Source organism: Vanacampus margaritifer, chromosome 8, assembly GCF_051991255.1.
Source record: "Vanacampus margaritifer isolate UIUO_Vmar chromosome 8, RoL_Vmar_1.0, whole genome shotgun sequence".
Lineage (NCBI taxonomy): Eukaryota > Metazoa > Chordata > Actinopteri > Syngnathiformes > Syngnathidae > Vanacampus > Vanacampus margaritifer.
Window position 1 is genome coordinate 10,594,446 of NC_135439.1, and position 17,776 is coordinate 10,612,221.

The 17,776-nt window shown below is 41.5% G+C and overlaps 1 protein-coding gene across 1 annotated transcript; it reads left to right on the plus strand.

Annotated features, from left to right (window-relative positions):
- Positions 1-3,863: 3,863 nt before the first annotated feature.
- LOC144056391 (myosin heavy chain, fast skeletal muscle-like) lies at positions 3,864-16,262 on the plus strand. Its single transcript, XM_077573173.1, has 41 exons — positions 3,864-3,938; positions 4,129-4,178; positions 5,800-6,015; positions 6,366-6,509; positions 6,598-6,754; positions 6,841-6,868; positions 6,959-7,067; positions 7,189-7,281; positions 7,682-7,745; positions 7,815-7,913; positions 7,984-8,087; positions 8,157-8,295; positions 8,356-8,474; positions 8,770-8,919; positions 8,996-9,166; positions 9,242-9,548; positions 9,622-9,695; positions 9,775-9,862; positions 10,303-10,420; positions 10,502-10,625; positions 10,692-10,828; positions 10,913-11,168; positions 11,247-11,489; positions 11,560-11,736; positions 11,809-11,954; positions 12,036-12,126; positions 12,187-12,576; positions 12,637-12,763; positions 12,846-12,964; positions 13,040-13,236; positions 13,310-13,493; positions 13,561-13,726; positions 13,796-13,920; positions 14,005-14,313; positions 14,392-14,595; positions 14,663-14,788; positions 14,863-15,033; positions 15,366-15,470; positions 15,650-15,745; positions 15,911-16,042; positions 16,132-16,262. Exons 3-41 carry the CDS (start codon positions 5,812-5,814, stop codon positions 16,150-16,152), a joined length of 5,814 nt encoding a protein of 1,937 aa, XP_077429299.1. The 5' UTR covers positions 3,864-3,938; positions 4,129-4,178; positions 5,800-5,811; the 3' UTR covers positions 16,153-16,262.
- The last annotated feature ends 1,514 nt before the right edge of the window (positions 16,263-17,776 follow it).

Here is a 17,776-nt window from a genome sequence, read left to right on the forward strand (position 1 = left end):
AATGCGTCGTATAACATGATCCCCTCCTTGCCGCGTATGGGAAACAAACGTTGGACTTAAGGGAGAAGGTCAACCGCCAGTGTGGCCTTGTCTTCACTTCATCTGTCAGCGTTCACGGTGCAACAAGACCATTTAGAGGGAGGGTTTAAAAATAAACGCGCGCCCTCGAGACGACCCAAGTGCCTTTCTTGAAAATCAAGCAGATGTGAAACTAGTCACCTGTTCCACATCGGACTTGGGATGGACAACGTTCTGGCAGTATCGTTTCTAAAAATCATTGGGACAAAGTACGATATATTCAGGGCCTTTGAACCGGGTGGCGGACCTGTGACCTGGGGGCCGTATAAAGGCCATGAGATATGAGCCACCCTTACAGACCACCTTATATATTTAACCCTGGAGAACCCAAGAACCCTTTTCTTCTTTGGAAAATTATGAATTATACATTAAATGACTGCTATAAGTGCACCGAACACCAAAATATATGTTTTCTCAATGTTTTTTTCAATTTATTCCCTAATTTAGGATTAGGGCGAAATTTGACCCTTTGGGATTTAGGGGTATCATTTCGAAAAATCAGAATAACAAAAACTGTCAGTAAACTATTTAGAATTTAAGAAAATAATCAATCAAATACACAGCTACATTGAACAATATAATTTTTTGGTTTTATTTGTTGCATTTTAGCCATCTTGTCACCACCACACTGGCTCATGTAAGTGCAATATTCATCCACTAGATGGCCCCATGCAGGGGTCAGAAGTGGCACTCTGGAGTTTTGAAGTTAAAGTTGTAAAAAAAAAACTGTTATTTGAGTAGCAGAATTTATAGGGGCCAAATTTGACCCCGTGGGTTCTCCAGGGTTAAGACACAAGCGCTGTATGGTGACAGTGAACAAATCACCTCACTTCAAAGCAAGTAGCACTTTGACAAAGAGTGAAGAATTCTTCAAAAAGAAGCTTCAAGCTAATGGATGCCACGCACGGGTGAAATTTACTGCCAAACTAAACTACATGTTGTCGTAAATTATGCATAATGAGAAATGCTACAGATGTGCTAACGAATAAGGAAAGGGGTATCTTCTTTATCCTCTGTAGAAAGTGTTACTATTACTGTAGTTTACTCAAAAAGTTTAGTTGAATTTTTTTATTATTTTGTATGGCTCACACAAGACTTTATAGACGGAAAAAAAAAACATGAATTAAATGTATTTAAAATTCTGTAGCTTTTAAAAATGACCCCCAAAAAATCCTATAAGCATGTAAAGTCAACTATTATGACTTCAGTTAAGAGCTCGGCTGTCGCAATTTGTCTTTGACTTTCAGTGTTTGTCGCTGGCAAGGAAAAAAAAGAGTAAAATGTGACAATATGTCAGGGCCAAAAGTTGCAAAGTATAATGAACTTTCTTAGTTAACAAGTACAATAATTCACATCATTACAGTTATCGTACAACTTTTAAACATAAATGCTATTAAAGCTGCAGAATATGCTTGACTTACCTACATTTTTGGTGTGACTAAAAATGGTTCCATTTTTATCAGGTGAGCAGTTGTCTATTTTATTGATTGTGAAACTGGCTTATAGGATTATATGATCTTGATGATGATGATCATGACCAATATCTGCTTGCTTTAAATGTTTTTTTTTTTATGAAGTAGTGTAAATATGACGACATTTTGTATTTGGATTTCATGTAAAGACAAAAATAGAGCCACGCCCACTTGCAGACTGTCCACCGTGGCATCGTTCGATGGTGCATTCCATACAAATCCAAACAATTACAATGTAAAACTTTTTGAATTTTTTTTTTTGATTATTTGAAATGTCTTTTCAATAATAGTATATATTTTTTTCCAAATTTGAATTTTCATTGCTGTATTCATATAAACAAAACAAAAATCAGCTTTAGCCTGGAACCAAACAAAAAATAAATAAATAATTCCCCCAAAAAAAGGTTTTGTTGTTTGTTTAATAATAGCATTATTTTTAATTAGGCAGCAAAATATACAAATGTTTAGCCATCTTAGAGGGCGACCGTTTTGCCACTTGCTGTCGACTTAAAATGACATCACAGTTGGTCAGGGCTGACGTGACAACCAATCACAGCTCACCTCTTCTCTGAAGCTGAGCCGTGATTGGCCATTACCTGAGCCCTGAGCAACTGTGATGTCATTTTCAGTTGACAGCAAGTGGCAAAATGGCCGCCCCTGAGATGGATAAAAACAGGTGGATTTTGCCGCTTAACTCATATTCCACAAACTTAACATTAATCAGAATGCCGTGTTTAGACTACATACATATTATTGTACATTTTTTAGGTTGACTAACGCCTATAATATGCAGAAGTACCAAAATGTTAAAAGACATTATAGGTGTGTCTTTGCAGTACTCACAAATTATTATTTATTTTCATTTTGCTCTCTTATTTCTTACTATTCAATCAACAGCCATCAAAACTTGTTGAATTCTGTAATAAATGTGTGTGTTTTTGTTTTTAGACTTTTTCATCATCAGTGTATGAATGAGCTCTTCCTTTCCTATCACAGTAGCACATTTCGTTAATTATTAAGTGGCTCTTGGAGTACCTTGAAAATAGAAAAGCGGCCTAAATATGAAGCCCCAAGATCTCCTGAACATGCTATAAGAGGTCAAACAACATAAACATGGCATTTTACTGTCAAGAAAGAAACAATGACATAAAACGACAGAAAAAGGAAACGTGCTCAAAGCAATGTTGGAATAAAAGATGCTTTAAAAAAATTAGAGATCAATAAGATGTGATTCCTTCGCACGCTCACACACACACGCACATACTCACCCGCATACAAAATAAAAATTAATAAAAATAAAAAAAAATCATAAAAAATAAAAAGAGAGCAATGATGATGACATGTTAAATTGGTAAAATTACCAAATGAACAATACTGAGCTCTCCAGAAAAAAAGGGGAAAAAAAGAAATAAAATAATCCACACACACTTACATTTTGAGACATTTCTAAAATAAACAAGCAAAATCCCAGATTTCCTCCTTCGCTCGGCATGCTTTGTCATGGCATGCAGTGTCGGAAGAATGTCCTCTTTCAATAATGCCCTCCTGTAATCCTTTGACCGGATACGCTGCTATTAATACAAGCATCGCTACATTCTCTTTTGTCTCCCGACAAATCTCATTAACTTTGGGATTTGATCAGGCCGAGCGTGCCGTATCATTGTTTTCACAAGTTCTTCTTTTTGTTCCTTTGTCACAGGAAAGACTTGCGAGGCTTCTGTAACAAAATACCAGTGACACATGAGCGCTTCTCTGCGGCTAAAGTTGGCTGCCCCTCAGTGCCAAAGGTGCATTAGAGAGATTATTGTAAAGACCCAAACAATGCCGGAACTGTAGTAACACAACATGCCCGCCAGAAAAATATTTACACGCGGTCAAAAGAAAAGCATTTTTTAAAGGCCTTGCCTTCATCTATTTGTTTCTTTTTTTTCTCTATGGCACCTTTTTTCCCTTAAATCCAATGTATTATCATATATTGTTTATTAACCGTGGCTTTTAGGGGTTCTAAAAGTTTCTATTTAAAACTAATTCATCAAATGGAATTATTTGAATGTCTGAGCAAAACCATCCTATCAACACTCACAAGCCCATTTAATCTGCTGCTGACAGCAATGAAGTTCCCTTTTCGAGCTAAATGAACAATTATCATTGCTGCCATACAAACGACATTCTACCGTATTTGCTCTGCTCCCACCCGTGTATTTCATGATTTAAGGATGCGAGTGATCAGGAACGTCCGACTGTGATCGGCTATCGATCGGCAATGAAAGACGATGCCGGGCAAAAGGTGTGAAAGAACATGACCAAAAAAAGCAAGTCATGAAAGGCCCGACTCTATATAAGAAGGCTGGCCGGACGCCCTCAAGGAGTGACAGGCGACCAGTCAAGGTGAGTGTCTCTCAGTCTTCTATTAGAGTGAGGCAAGCCAGCAGCTTAGAAAACAATGCCGGGCATGACCACTCGCTGCCAGTCATCACAAAGCCTCCACACAACTTGGACCGCCGGCTCCTTTATTTATTATTACACTTATTAGGAAGTAATTTTGACTATTCGTGTTTGGTTTGCTCCATCTTTTCAGAATCCTCATCATCAACCGTAATTCACTGTTCTGCTGAGGGAGGGAAGAGAGTAAGTTAAGCCTTTGTTATTTGCGTCCTTCATTCTTACTAACGGTCAGTGGATGTGTGACATTGTTTGAAAGAGATTGGCTTTGTTGAATATTTGTTCTTCAGACAACAACATCTGAATCCATCAATCACATCATCCATCCATCCATCACATTATCTATCCATCCATTTATCTCCGAGTGACAAATTAATTTGAATGGCTAACTAATTGTAGCATGAAAAACACATCATAGCCCCAAAAAATTAACAATTCAATTTGATCATAATGGTGAATGGTAAATGTGGTACACTTATATAGAACACTTTATCGACACCATTTGTTGTCCAAATTCCTTTAACAAGTCTCATATTCACTTTTTTGAAAACATATCGGAGTGTATTAGGACTGTGGCAGACGCGCTAACGCTGCTGCTTCAACCTATGGGAAGGTTTTCGTTAGCTTAGTTTTACTTAGTTTAACCTTCAGAATCCCTCACTCTGGCCAATGGCAGAACCCAGGATGTTATTTTTTTTGTTTTTGGTCAAGTTTGAAATCCATCCCCATGTCATGTCTTTCGTAGCTGTTAGCTAGCACAAAGCTAACCTAAAGGAGGATTCATCTCTCCACTTCAGTGTCCATGTTTACAAACTCCCTTTGTTCTATCTATCTATCTATCTATCTATCTATCTATCTATCTATCTATCTATCTATCTATCTATCTATCTATCTATCTATCTATCTATCTATCTATCTATCTATCTATCTATCTATCTATCTATCTATCTATCCATCCATCCATCTATCTATTGTTGGAAAACAATCCCTATGTTTTCCGCGTGTTCGTAATGTTGTTTTCAGAATCAGACTTGAGATCGGTGAATCAGGTTCCTTCGAAGGATTTATTTTCAGAAATTTCTGAGACACAGCCAAGATACACTCAATCAGTGTGATTTCCCTCAGTGTGTGTCCTTACAGCGGACTCACAGCATTCTTATACAATCTTGAAAAATCAGGAAACAGCCCCCACTTCTTTATAATTAATTATAAGTTATAATTAAATTGAAACAGTAAAATGTCAACACTATCTATCTATCTATCTATCTATCTATCTATCTATCTATCTATCCATCTATCTATCTATCTATCTATCTATCTATCTATCTATCTATCTATCTATCTATCTATCTATCTATCTATCTATCTATCTATCTATCTATCCATCCATCCATCCATCCATCCATCCATCCATCCATCCATTGTTGAAAAACGATCCTTATGTTTTCCGCGTGTTCGTAATGTTGTTTTCAGGATCAGACTTGAGATCGGTGAATCAGGTTCCTTCGAAGGATTTATTTTCAGAAATTTCTGAGACACAGCCAAGATACACTCAATCAGTGTGATTTCCCTCAGTGTGTGTCCTTACAGCGGACTCACAGCATTCTTATACAATCTTGAAAAATCAGGAAACAGCCCCCACTGCTTTATAATTAATTACAAGTTATGATTAAATTGAAACAGTAAAATGCCAACACTATCTATCTATCTATCCATCCATCCATCAAAATACATCAAACATCAGATCAGAGTGGATTATCACGTGACCCGAACAAATGTAAGCCGGCTTGTTTTCCCCTCCTTGCAGTAAAGCATCATCATGAGCGGGGACGCAGAAATGGAGTGCTTCGGCGCGGCGGCCATTTACCTCCGCAAGACGGAAAAAGAGCGCATCGAAGCCCAAACCACTCCCTTCGATGCCAAGACGTCTTACTTTGTGAGCGAAGCCAGCGAGATGTACCTCAAGGGCAAACTGTTGAAGAGGGAAGGTGGTAAAGCCACCGTGGAAACACAATGCGGGAAGGTGAGAATTGTCACGCTGCGAACAAAACAATAAAGCTTTGTGAAATTATCAATGAAGGAATTGTTTACAAAATGACAATGTAGTCTAAAAGTCTGTTGTGTACACTAAATTAAAGTATTTTAGTCTTGAGAGAAGGCCCGGTTCATCATTCTCCACTCCATAAGTGTTTGGCGGGGTTAAGGTCAGGGCAGGTCAAGTCCTTACAATCACCCAAGCATGCAAAAAAAAAAATTTTTTTTTAAATGTCAGAAACTTTTCCCAAATCATTGGAAGCATAGACTACCACTGATTATTGAACAGCTCATTAAAAAAGTGTGACTACTATTTCACTTTGTGTACTTCTCTGTCAGACTCTTACTGTAAAGGAGGATGAAATCTTCCCCATGAATCCCCCCAAGTACGACAAGATTGAGGACATGGCCATGATGACCCACCTCAGCGAGCCGTCCGTGCTGTATAACCTCAAAGAGCGCTACGCGGCATGGATGATCTACGTGAGTTCGATTCAGAAGGAAATATTGGATCCAGTGGGTTAAATGGCTTAACATTCATCATTTTTTTAAACTTATTATATCTTTTTAGACCTATTCCGGGTTGTTCTGCGTCACTGTGAACCCCTACAAGTGGCTCCCAGTGTATGACTCCAAGGTTGTTGCAGGATACAGAGGCAAAAAGAGGATTGAGGCTCCTCCTCACATCTTTTCCATTTCTGATAACGCCTATCAGTTCATGCTCCAAGGTATCATTCAGCTTTTCATGTAGCTCTATAAATTTACTGTATATGCTGAATAAAGGATTTTTTAAATTTATTTATGTTTTTCGCAGACAGGGAAAATCAGTCTGTTCTTATCACGTACGTTTGCCTCTTTTATACTACATATTTTTTTATTTTTTTTAACAGGAAAGGAATTGATTGCTGATGGTTTGTTCTTTTTCTTTTCAGCGGAGAATCCGGCGCAGGAAAGACTGTGAACACCAAACGTGTCATCCAGTACTTTGCGACAATCGCAGTGGCTGGAGGAAAGAAGCAAGAGCACTCTGGCAAAATTCAGGTAGAAATACAAATAGTTGCAATCGTGTCATTTTGCTCTTAATTTATGTCTGCTGGTCTGTTTTTTTAAACACACTAAATTTAACAGACATAATATTTAATGAAGTTTTTTTTTCTTGAAGGGCTCACTGGAGGATCAAATCATCGCAGCAAATCCCCTGCTGGAGGCTTATGGTAATGCCAAAACTGTGAGGAATGACAACTCATCACGCTTTGTAAGTGTCTTTATGTCTTCTCACAAAATGATTTTCCAAGGTGTTAACTCTTTGACTGCCAAAAACGTTAAATAACGTTTATTAAAATCCTATGTAGGAGTGCCAAAGACGTTAAAAGACGTTTGTTTCAAAACAGAGGTGAAACTAACCATTTTCTGTTGTTGATTACTGAAGAACGGAATAAGGTAGAAACAAACTTTTTTTTTCTGATGAAAGATGAGAGTCCAATCTTTCATTTGGTAGTATGTGTGTTTCCATAGTCCAAACACAACATTTTCTGTGGACCTTGAAAGATCAGTCAAAATGCTTAAAATCGGCTGGCACTGGGGACAACCCGTTTCTGAAAACGTCTGGCAGTCAAAGAGTTTTAAAAGACTCACTATTTCCTCTTTGACGCAAGGGTAAATTCATTAGAATCCACTTTGGCACCACGGGAAAGCTGGCTTCTGCAGATATTGAAACATGTAAGATGTGAAATCATTGCACAGCTTGCTTTTGGGGCATTTTCTAATATTGGTCCGTGTGGTCTCCAGACCTGCTGGAGAAATCTCGCGTGACCTTCCAGCTGTCTGCTGAGAGGAGTTACCACATCTTCTATCAGATCATGACAGGACACAAACCCGAGTTGCTCGGTATGAAGACATTTGGCACCTTTGAAGTTCGGTGGAACGAGAATTAAGGGCACATTTTGTTTTTTTTCAGAGGCTCTGCTCATCACCACCAACCCTTACGACTATCCCATGATCAGTCAGGGTGAAATTACTGTCAAGAGCATCAATGATATTGAGGAGTTCATTGCCACTGATGTAAGACAACAGTCGTATCGACTTCAGTTGTTGGGCTCATTTTTACTATGACACTATTTCATTTTACAGACAGCCATTGACATCCTGGGATTTACTGCTGAGGAGAAGTTCAGCATGTACAAGCTAACTGGAGCTGTGATGCAACACGGAAACATGAAGTTCAAGCAGAAGCAGCGTGAAGAGCAGGCCGAGCCTGACGGCACTGAGGGTGAGTCGCAAATCACTTGGCCGTCGTTCTTTAGCCAAGCCTAATGTCATTTCTTTTCAGTCGCTGATAAAATCTCCTACCTCATGGGCCTGAACTCCGCTGACCTCCTGAAGGCCCTGTGCTACCCAAGGGTCAAAGTCGGAAACGAGTTTGTGACGAAGGGCCAGACTGTGCCTCAGGTACGAAGGCGTGCTTCAGGAGCATGATTTCACACACACACATTCACACGCACGCACACACGCATGTACACGCGCACAAACACAAACTCACCCACATACAAAAAAATAAATAAAAATAAAATAAAAAATAAAATATATATATTTTTTTAAAAGAGCACTGATGATGACATGTCAAATCGGTAAAATTACCGAATGAACAATACTGAGCTCTCCGGAAGAAGATTTTTTTTTTTAAATAAATAAAAAGGAGCATGATTTCTTGAAACTCCTCATTTATGTTGATTTGTGTCAACAGGTGAACAACTCTGTTTCTGCCCTATGCAAATCAGTCTATGAGAAAATGTTCTTGTGGATGGTGGTGAGAATCAACGAGATGCTGGACACCAGGCAGCCCAGAAGCTTCTTCATCGGTGTCTTGGACATTGCTGGTTTTGAAATCTTTGATGTAAGTCCTACATCCAGAGTTGAGTCCAAATTGAGTTCATTTGAAAACGGTTGTTGACGTTTTCTTAACGTGACAGTTCAACAGCTTGGAGCAGCTTTGCATCAACTTCACCAATGAGAAACTGCAACAGTTTTTCAACCACCACATGTTCGTCCTGGAGCAAGAGGAGTACAAGAAAGAAGGAATCGAATGGGAGTTCATTGACTTCGGCATGGACTTGGCTGCCTGCATTGAGCTCATCGAGAAGGTATCGAAGAAAAAAAACGCTCTATTCCGAAATCATTGTGTTGGTACTATAGTAAAAGATGGAATGTCATTACAGCCAATGGGCATCTTCTCCATCCTTGAAGAGGAGTGCATGTTCCCCAAGGCCTCAGACACAACCTTCAAGAACAAACTGTACGACCAGCATCTTGGCAAAAACAAGTCCTTTGAGAAGCCAAAGCCTGCCAAGGGCAAAGCCGAGGCCCACTTTTCTCTTGTTCACTACGCTGGCACTGTTGACTACAATATCAGCGGCTGGCTGGACAAGAACAAGGACCCCCTGAACGACTCGGTCGTTCAGCTCTACCAGAAGTCCTCTACCAAGCTGTTGTCCTTCTTGTATGCATCCCACGCCTCAGCAGAAGGTAGGACGTATTGTGCGCATCTATTTTAGAAGTGAACATCGTCTTACTGATAATATTATGATTGCTCCAACAGCTGAGGGTGCAGGTGGAAAGAAAGCTGGCAAGAAGAAGGGTGGCTCTTTCCAAACGGTGTCTGCTTTGTTCAGGGTAAAGATGAAGAAGCAGATTACCGTACATATTTCATGCATCATTCCATTTATCAACCGATGTCTTCTCAATTGCTCAGGAGAATCTGGGGAAACTGATGACAAACTTGAGGTGCACACATCCTCACTTTGTACGCTGCCTGATTCCTAATGAATCCAAGACGCCAGGTATGATGACTCTAACTGTATTTCATAGATTTTTACTGCCACTAGATGGCATCATTGCATTTGTAGGACATTGGTGACAGCTCAGTGCAGTTTTCTTTTCATATTAAGACGAATAGAATTAAAATTTCTTTGGTCCTTCCTCGGGTCTCCTGACGGCCTCACGACTCTAGCTGGAAGTGTTCGGTTTAGGTGAACGGTTTGGGATTTTTTAATAGATTTTAGGTGAACTAATGAATACACTCACCCACATACCAAAAAAAAAAAAAAAAGAGAGCAATGATGATGACATGTCAAATTGGTAAAATTACCAAATGAACAATATTGAGTTCCCCAGATAAATAAATACAAATTGATGAATATAACTTGTTCTTATGATTCTTACTATAAATTTACTCACTTCTGATAAATGTTTAATACTGATTCCCAACAATAAATATTAGGTCTGATGGAGAACTTCCTGGTCATCCACCAGCTGCGCTGCAACGGCGTGCTGGAGGGCATCAGGATCTGCAGGAAAGGTTTCCCAAGCAGAATCCTCTATGGTGACTTTAAGCAGAGGTACAATAGTCAAATACTACCAGTGATTTTTTTTGTCCTTCAAAATAAAGCATCCTAAATGAATGAGACATTTACTTTCAGATACAAAGTGTTAAATGCCAGCGTCATCCCTGAGGGTCAGTTCATCGATAACAAGAAGGCCTCAGAGAAACTTCTGGGCTCCATCGATGTGGATCACACACAGTACAAATTTGGCCATACCAAGGTAGAGTAAACCATTCATTTTTGTTTCATGACCGTAAACAGCAGTTGTCGATGTCGTGACTTCCAGGTGTTCTTCAAAGCCGGCCTGCTGGGTACACTGGAGGAGATGCGAGATGAGAAACTGGCCAAGCTGGTCACAATGACTCAGGCTCTCTGCAGAGGTCACCTGATGAGACGAGAGTTTGTTAAGATGATGGCGAGGAGGTACCGTCTCCCTCGATAAGTTTCTGCAAAGTCATTTCAAACAAAGAAAAGATGACTCAGCATTGCTTCCATTTTTTTTGTCAGAGAGGCCATCTACTCCATCCAGTACAACGTCCGCTCATTCATGAATGTCAAACACTGGCCATGGATGAAGCTTTACTTCAAGATTAAGCCTCTGCTCAAGAGTGCAGAGACTGAGAAAGAAATGGTTCAAATGAAAGAGGACTTCGAAAAAACCAAGGAAGATCTCGTAAAGGCCTTGGCCAAGAAGAAGGAACTGGAGGAGAAGATGGTTTCTCTCCTGCAGGAGAAGAATGACCTGCAACTGCAGATTCAGTCTGTATGTGAAATAGGTCGAGATGCGTTTATAGAGTATTACGATGAAGATTGTTGACATTTTATTCCATTGCGACTGCAGGAGGGCGAAACCCTTGCTGATGCGGAGGAAAGGTGCGAGGGGCTCATCAAAGCCAAAATCCAGCTTGAGGCCAAACTCAAAGAGACGACTGAAAGGCTGGAAGATGAGGAAGAAATCAACGCTGAGCTGACGGCAAAGAAGAGGAAACTGGAGGACGAGTGCTCCGAATTGAAGAAAGACATCGACGACTTGGAGCTCACCCTGGCCAAAGTGGAAAAGGAGAAACATGCCACTGAGAACAAGGTTGTACAATTTGCTATTTGTTGATACCTCAGATCATTTTTTTCACTCAAATGTTTGAACACGTGTGCAGGTCAAAAACTTGACCGAAGAGATGACTTCTCAAGACGAGACCGTTGCCAAGTTGACCAAAGAGAAGAAAGCCCTCCAAGAGGCCCATCAGCAGACCTTGGACGACCTTCAGGCAGAAGAAGACAAAGTCAACATTCTGACAAAGGCCAAATCCAAGCTGGAGCAGCAAGTGGATGATGTGAGTCAGCCGTGTTGAAGCAAATGTGGAACGAGGTGGGGATGCACTGTTCGACACGTTTGTTCCTCACAGCTTGAAGGATCCCTGGAGCAAGAAAAGAAGCTCCGTATGGATCTTGAAAGAGTTAAAAGGAAGCTGGAGGGGGATCTGAAGCTGGCTCAGGAATCGATAATGGATCTTGAGAATGACAAGCAGCAGTCTGACGAAAAAATAAAGAAGTATGTACAGTATGTTGATGTACTTGCTGTATTCATCTTATCAGCCCGCAACTTTAACACACTGCAAATAAACACTTGCAGGAAGGACTTTGAGGTCAACCAATTACTGAGTAAGATCGAAGACGAGCAAACTCTCGGAGTCCAATTGCAGAAAAAGATCAAAGAACTTCAGGTGACAAGATTCGTAAATAGAGATCTTGAGAAAAGAGAAACTCAAATTGGTGTCTTTCAGGCCCGTATTGAAGAATTGGAGGAGGAAATTGAAGCCGAGCGGGCTGCTCGCGCCAAGGTGGAGAAGCAGAGGTCCGATCTCTCCAGGGAACTTGAGGAGATCAGCGAGCGACTCGAAGAAGCCGGCGGGGCCACCTCGGCTCAGATCGAGATGAACAAGAAGCGCGAGTCCGAGTTCCAGAAGCTGCGTCGTGACCTGGAAGAGTCCACCCTGCAGCACGAGGCCACCGCCGCCGCCCTCCGCAAGAAGCAGGCCGACAGCGTGGCCGAGCTCGGCGAGCAGATCGACAACCTGCAGCGGGTCAAGCAGAAGCTGGAGAAGGAGAAGAGCGAATACAAGATGGAGATTGACGACCTCAGCTGCAACATGGAGACCATTGCCAAATCAAAGGTGAGACGAGATTGTTAAAAAAATGATGTTCCCGTGCTTAGAAAAGTCTTCTTCCAACAGGCTAATCTTGAAAAGATGTGCAGGACATCAGAAGATCAACTGAGCGAGCTTAAGTCGAAGAATGATGAGAACGTCCGTCAACTGAATGACACGAGCGCCCAAAAGGCAAGACTTCAAACTGAGAATGGTACGCATAACCTGACAACCACACAAATATTCCAATCTTTTAGCATCATTTGAGTGACTTTGAACACGCCATCTTTGATTAGGCGAATTTGCGCGTCAGCTGGAGGAGAAAGAAGCTCTGGTGTCGCAGCTCACAAGAGGGAAGCAGGGCTACACGCAGCAGATTGAGGAGCTCAAGAGGCACATTGAGGAGGAAGCCAAGGTAATCGGCCTCGCAAAAAAAAAAAAAAAGATGATTCGCAGGGAATATTCACCTTTGACTTCTTCTGCGCGGCAGGCCAAGAACGCTCTGGCTCACGGGCTTCAGTCGTCCCGTCACGACTGCGACCTTCTCCGAGAGCAGTACGAGGAGGAGCAGGAGGCCAAAGCCGAGCTGCAGCGAGCCATGTCCAAAGCCAACAGCGAGGTGGCCCAGTGGAGAACCAAATACGAGACGGATGCTATCCAGCGCACTGAGGAGCTCGAGGAGGCCAAGTAACCTTCAGCGAAACGATCTCAACGGTGAAAGCGCCTTTCCGTCGTTAAACCAACTGATGCGTTCCTACAGGAAGAAGCTGGCCCAGCGTCTCCAAGATGCGGAGGAGTCCATCGAGGCGGTGAACTCAAAGTGCGCCTCTCTGGAAAAGACCAAGCAGAGGCTGCAGGGCGAAGTGGAAGATCTGATGATCGACGTGGAGCGAGCCAACTCGTTGGCTGCCAACCTTGACAAGAAGCAGAGGAACTTTGACAAGGCATGTTTTGTCCGTTTATAGGTTTAACATAGTCGTCAATATTCGCTTTTGTTTTCGTTGTGTTCAGGTTCTTGCTGAGTGGAAGCAGAAGTTTGAAGAGAGCCAGGCAGAACTCGAGGGAGCTCAGAAGGAGGCCCGCTCGCTCAGCACTGAAATGTTCAAACTGAAGAACTCCTATGAAGAAACTATGGATCACCTGGAGACCCTAAAGAGGGAGAACAAGAACCTCCAACGTAAAACCCCGATTTTCACAGTGACCCAACATTTTAAAGAACATGTGATGTGACCTCACTGTCTTGCAGAGGAGATTTCTGACCTGAGCGAGCAAATCGGAGAGACGGGAAAGACAATCCATGAACTTGAGAAGGGAAAGAAGGCAGTAGAAAGTGAGAAGAATGAAATTCAAACAGCTCTGGAGGAAGCAGAGGTAACAATTCAGATCGACTTCGATTACCAGGAGAGGACGTAAGGAGAATCTTGACGATGTTAATCCTGTCCTGCTTGTCCTCAGGCAACTCTTGAGCATGAGGAATCCAAGATCCTCCGCGTTCAGCTTGAACTGACCCAGGTCAAGGGTGAGATTGACAGAAAGCTTGCAGAGAAGGACGAGGAGATGGAGCAGATCAAGAGGAACAGCCAGCGCGTGATCGAGTCCATGCAGAGCACTTTGGACGCTGAGGTCAGGAGCAGGAACGATGCCCTGAGGATCAAGAAGAAGATGGAGGGAGACCTGAACGAGATGGAGATTCAGCTCAGCCACGCCAACCGCCAGGCATCCGAGGCCCAGAAGCAACTGAGGAACGTTCAGGGACAATTCAAGGTACAGACGAGAAGAGATCTGAAAAGACCATCTTGAAAGGAAAGAGGTACTGATTTGTGTCGACGTTTCATCGCGCAGGATGCCCAGCTTCATCTCGATGAAGCCATGAGAGGTCAAGAGGACATGAAGGAGCAGGTCGCCATGGTGGAGCGCAGGAACAACCTGATGCTGGCCGAGATCGAGGAGCTGCGAGCTGCTCTGGAGCAGACGGAGAGAGGCCGCAAAGTGGCTGAGTCCGAGTTGGTGGACGCCAGCGAGCGTGTCGGTCTGCTGCACTCTCAGGTACTCTTCACAAAAATGTCTCGATGGCAACAACTGGAAAGTAAGCAATTGCTACGTTTAAAAACAGAACACCAGCCTGATCAACACCAAGAAGAAGCTGGAAGCTGACCTCGTCCAGGTCCAGGGTGAAGTGGAGGACGCTGTGCAGGAATCCAGAAATGCTGACGAAAAAGCCAAGAAGGCCATCACTGATGTGAGTTTTAACGCACACTGTCAATTCACCTCATTCTAAAAGCGTTTGTTGAGCTCACGGTTCTCGCGCTGTAGGCCGCTATGATGGCAGAGGAGCTGAAGAAGGAGCAGGACACCAGCTCTCATTTGGAGAGGATGAAGAAGAACCTGGAGGTGACCGTCAAAGACCTGCAGCATCGTCTGGACGAGGCCGAGAATCTGGCCATGAAAGGAGGCAAGAAGCAGCTCCAGAAACTGGAGGCTCGGGTAAAGATCTCATCACACTCGCTAACAGACTACTAAACCATAATCTTTTTTTTTTTTTTTCCCCTGGAGAGCTCAGTATTGTTCATTTGGTAATTTTACCGATTTGACATATCATCATCATTGCTCTCTCTTTTTTAAAAAAATTAAATTAAAAAAATATGTATATATTATAATTTTTTTATTAATTTTAAATTTTTAATTTTGTATGTGCGTGCGTGTATTCATTAGTTCACCTAAAACCTATTAAAAAATCCCATACCGTTCACCTAAACCGAACACCAAACGATAATCATAACGTAGACCGTGGTTAATGAACCTCCATTTTGTTTCAGGTGCGTGAGCTTGAGGCTGAGGTAGAAGCCGAGCAGAGGCGAGGATCCGACGCGGTCAAAGGCGTCCGTAAATATGAGAGACGAGTGAAGGAGCTCTCCTACCAGGTAGGTGTTAAGCCCCTTTTCACGCTGCGCTTATTTGGAAGTGCTGTCGTAGAAGCCTACCGGTAGCAGGGAGTAAAAAATGGAGATCAAGCGATGTGAAAAGGGTTTAAGTCTTCTGCCTCGTGTCAATTATCTGACAGCTGTGCAAAAATAATACAACTGACTCATGTTTCCATCAGACTGAGGAGGACAAGAAAAATGTCACCAGGCTTCAGGATTTGGTGGACAAGCTGCAGCTGAAGGTCAAGGCCTACAAAAGGCAGTCAGAAGAGGCTGTAAGTGCCATATTTGCCTATTTTACAGTTATAGTGCCACAAATTAAAAAAAAAAAAATGCTAGTCATCAATTTTTAGTTTGCATGTTAGTAGTCAAACAAAACCAAGCATAAGCATTTTTAAAAAAGGAACAGTCTTGATTGAATAAATAAAACTTTCCCGCAGGAGGAACAGGCCAACACTCACATGTCCAGGCTGCGGAAGGTTCAACACGAGCTGGAGGAGGCTCAGGAGCGCGCCGACATCGCAGAGTCGCAGGTCAACAAGCTGAGGGCCAAAAGTCGGGAAATCGGAAAAGTGAGTCTCACAAAGTAGTTGCTGTCGCTCTGCTCTGCTGTCATGTGACGCTAAACTAAGGCCACATCTTTCATGTGTTTGCGTTGTAGGCAAAGGATGCTGAAGAATAAAAAGCAACCTCAGTGAGCGCTTCGAATGAGAATCATAAAATATGATCTTTCATCAGAACACTCTCATCATATCCTGTAGATGTACATTCAATAAATCGATTTTGCCTGAAGACTTTGTTTTCTTTCACACTGCAAGTATGAAAAGTGTGTGTCTGGTTCAAGCTGAGATTGGATTCCAGGACTCAAACCTGTTGCTTCTGAAGAACAGGGTTGAAGAATCTCAAGGAAAATAGATCTGAAGAAGCAGTCTACATTTTTTGTGGATATGTTTTTTTATTGTTCTCCTGTTAGTAGTCATCCACCTGTGTTAGTCCATCAGTTCTTCTGTCCATTTAGTCGCTTGCTGTCGACTGAAAACGACATCACAGTGGCCAAGGGCTCAGCTTGTAAACGTCACATGACCAAACCCAGAAAAAAAAATGAGACGTGATTGGTTGTTACCTGAGAAACTGTGATGCCATTTTCAAGTGCTTGGTATCGAGGAGTATGCAAAAGTGAATACCGATACTCGTGCTGGTATCACATCACTAGTATTATTAGGGTTATGGTTGTTAGATTAGATTAGGAATGTGAGATTTACTGTAAATGTTATCATACATTGCAAATTTTTATTTTTTTTTATATTGGAGTAAGTTTAAAAGCACTCTAATTATACATCTAAAAAGACTGGATCCTCATGAATGAAAGAAAAATCTTAAAGAAGACGAATTACGCTTCAATGTGGGACAGCCTTTTATCTCAACCATGTTGGTTTCTTGAGATAAACACAAGAAGAGCTGTGGAAAGAAGAAGGGGGGGGGGACTGCATGACAGCATACAATATAATGATAAATAATTATTAATGAGACTTTTAGTAAAGATAAACAAGATGCCTTGCTGAAGAGAAATGTTATAATGTTAATATCAATATTGATTTATATTGTATATGTTTTGTTTGGATTGCATCATTATAGGAAGCAGATTTAATCATTTTGACTATCTGGAGGTCCTCCTGACTAGTCATAATTATATTTTTAATATAAATAAATTAATCAATTACGGATATGTGCAACTAAATTGTAGATATGTGTAACACCCGTTGGAGATAGCTACAATATCATTTTTGTCGAGTTGAAACTTCATTTAAGATATCTGAAAAGCGGCGTGTTGATATCTTGAATTGAAATAATTTACGACTAATCATATTCATGTTGGAGATACCTCAAAAATTACCGATCGGCATTTCTGTTGCAGATATCTGGAGTTTACATAGTGGAAATTTAAAAAAAATTACATGGCGAGGTCTGACATGACAATTGTGAATAGGAACAATGTAGATCCGTGTATCTAATGTTGTTTTTCTTTTTCTTTTTTTACTGGGCAAAACTGAATTACAAATCTCTGCCAGACAAATCCAGTCTAGCTCTTTGACTGCCAGACGTTTTCAGAAAAGGGATGCCGTGGGTGCCAGCCGATTTAAGCATTTTGACTGATCTTTCAAGGTCCACAGAAAATTATGTGTTTGGACTATGGAAACACACATACTGCCAAATAAAAGATTGGACTCTCATCTTTCATCAGGAAAAAAAAGTTTGTTTCTACCTTATTCCGTTTTTCAGTAATCAATAATAGAAAATGGTTAGTT

Coding starts and splice junctions, on each gene's coding strand:
- LOC144056391 (XM_077573173.1), top strand. CDS start 5,812: ATGAGCGGGGACGCAGAAATGGAGTGCTTCGGCGCGGCGGCCATTTAC. Junction 9,167..9,241: donor GCATTGAGCTCATCGAGAAG/GTATCGAAGAAA, acceptor ATGTCATTACAG/CCAATGGGCATCTTCTCCAT. Junction 13,494..13,560: donor AGCAGAGGAACTTTGACAAG/GCATGTTTTGTC, acceptor CGTTGTGTTCAG/GTTCTTGCTGAGTGGAAGCA.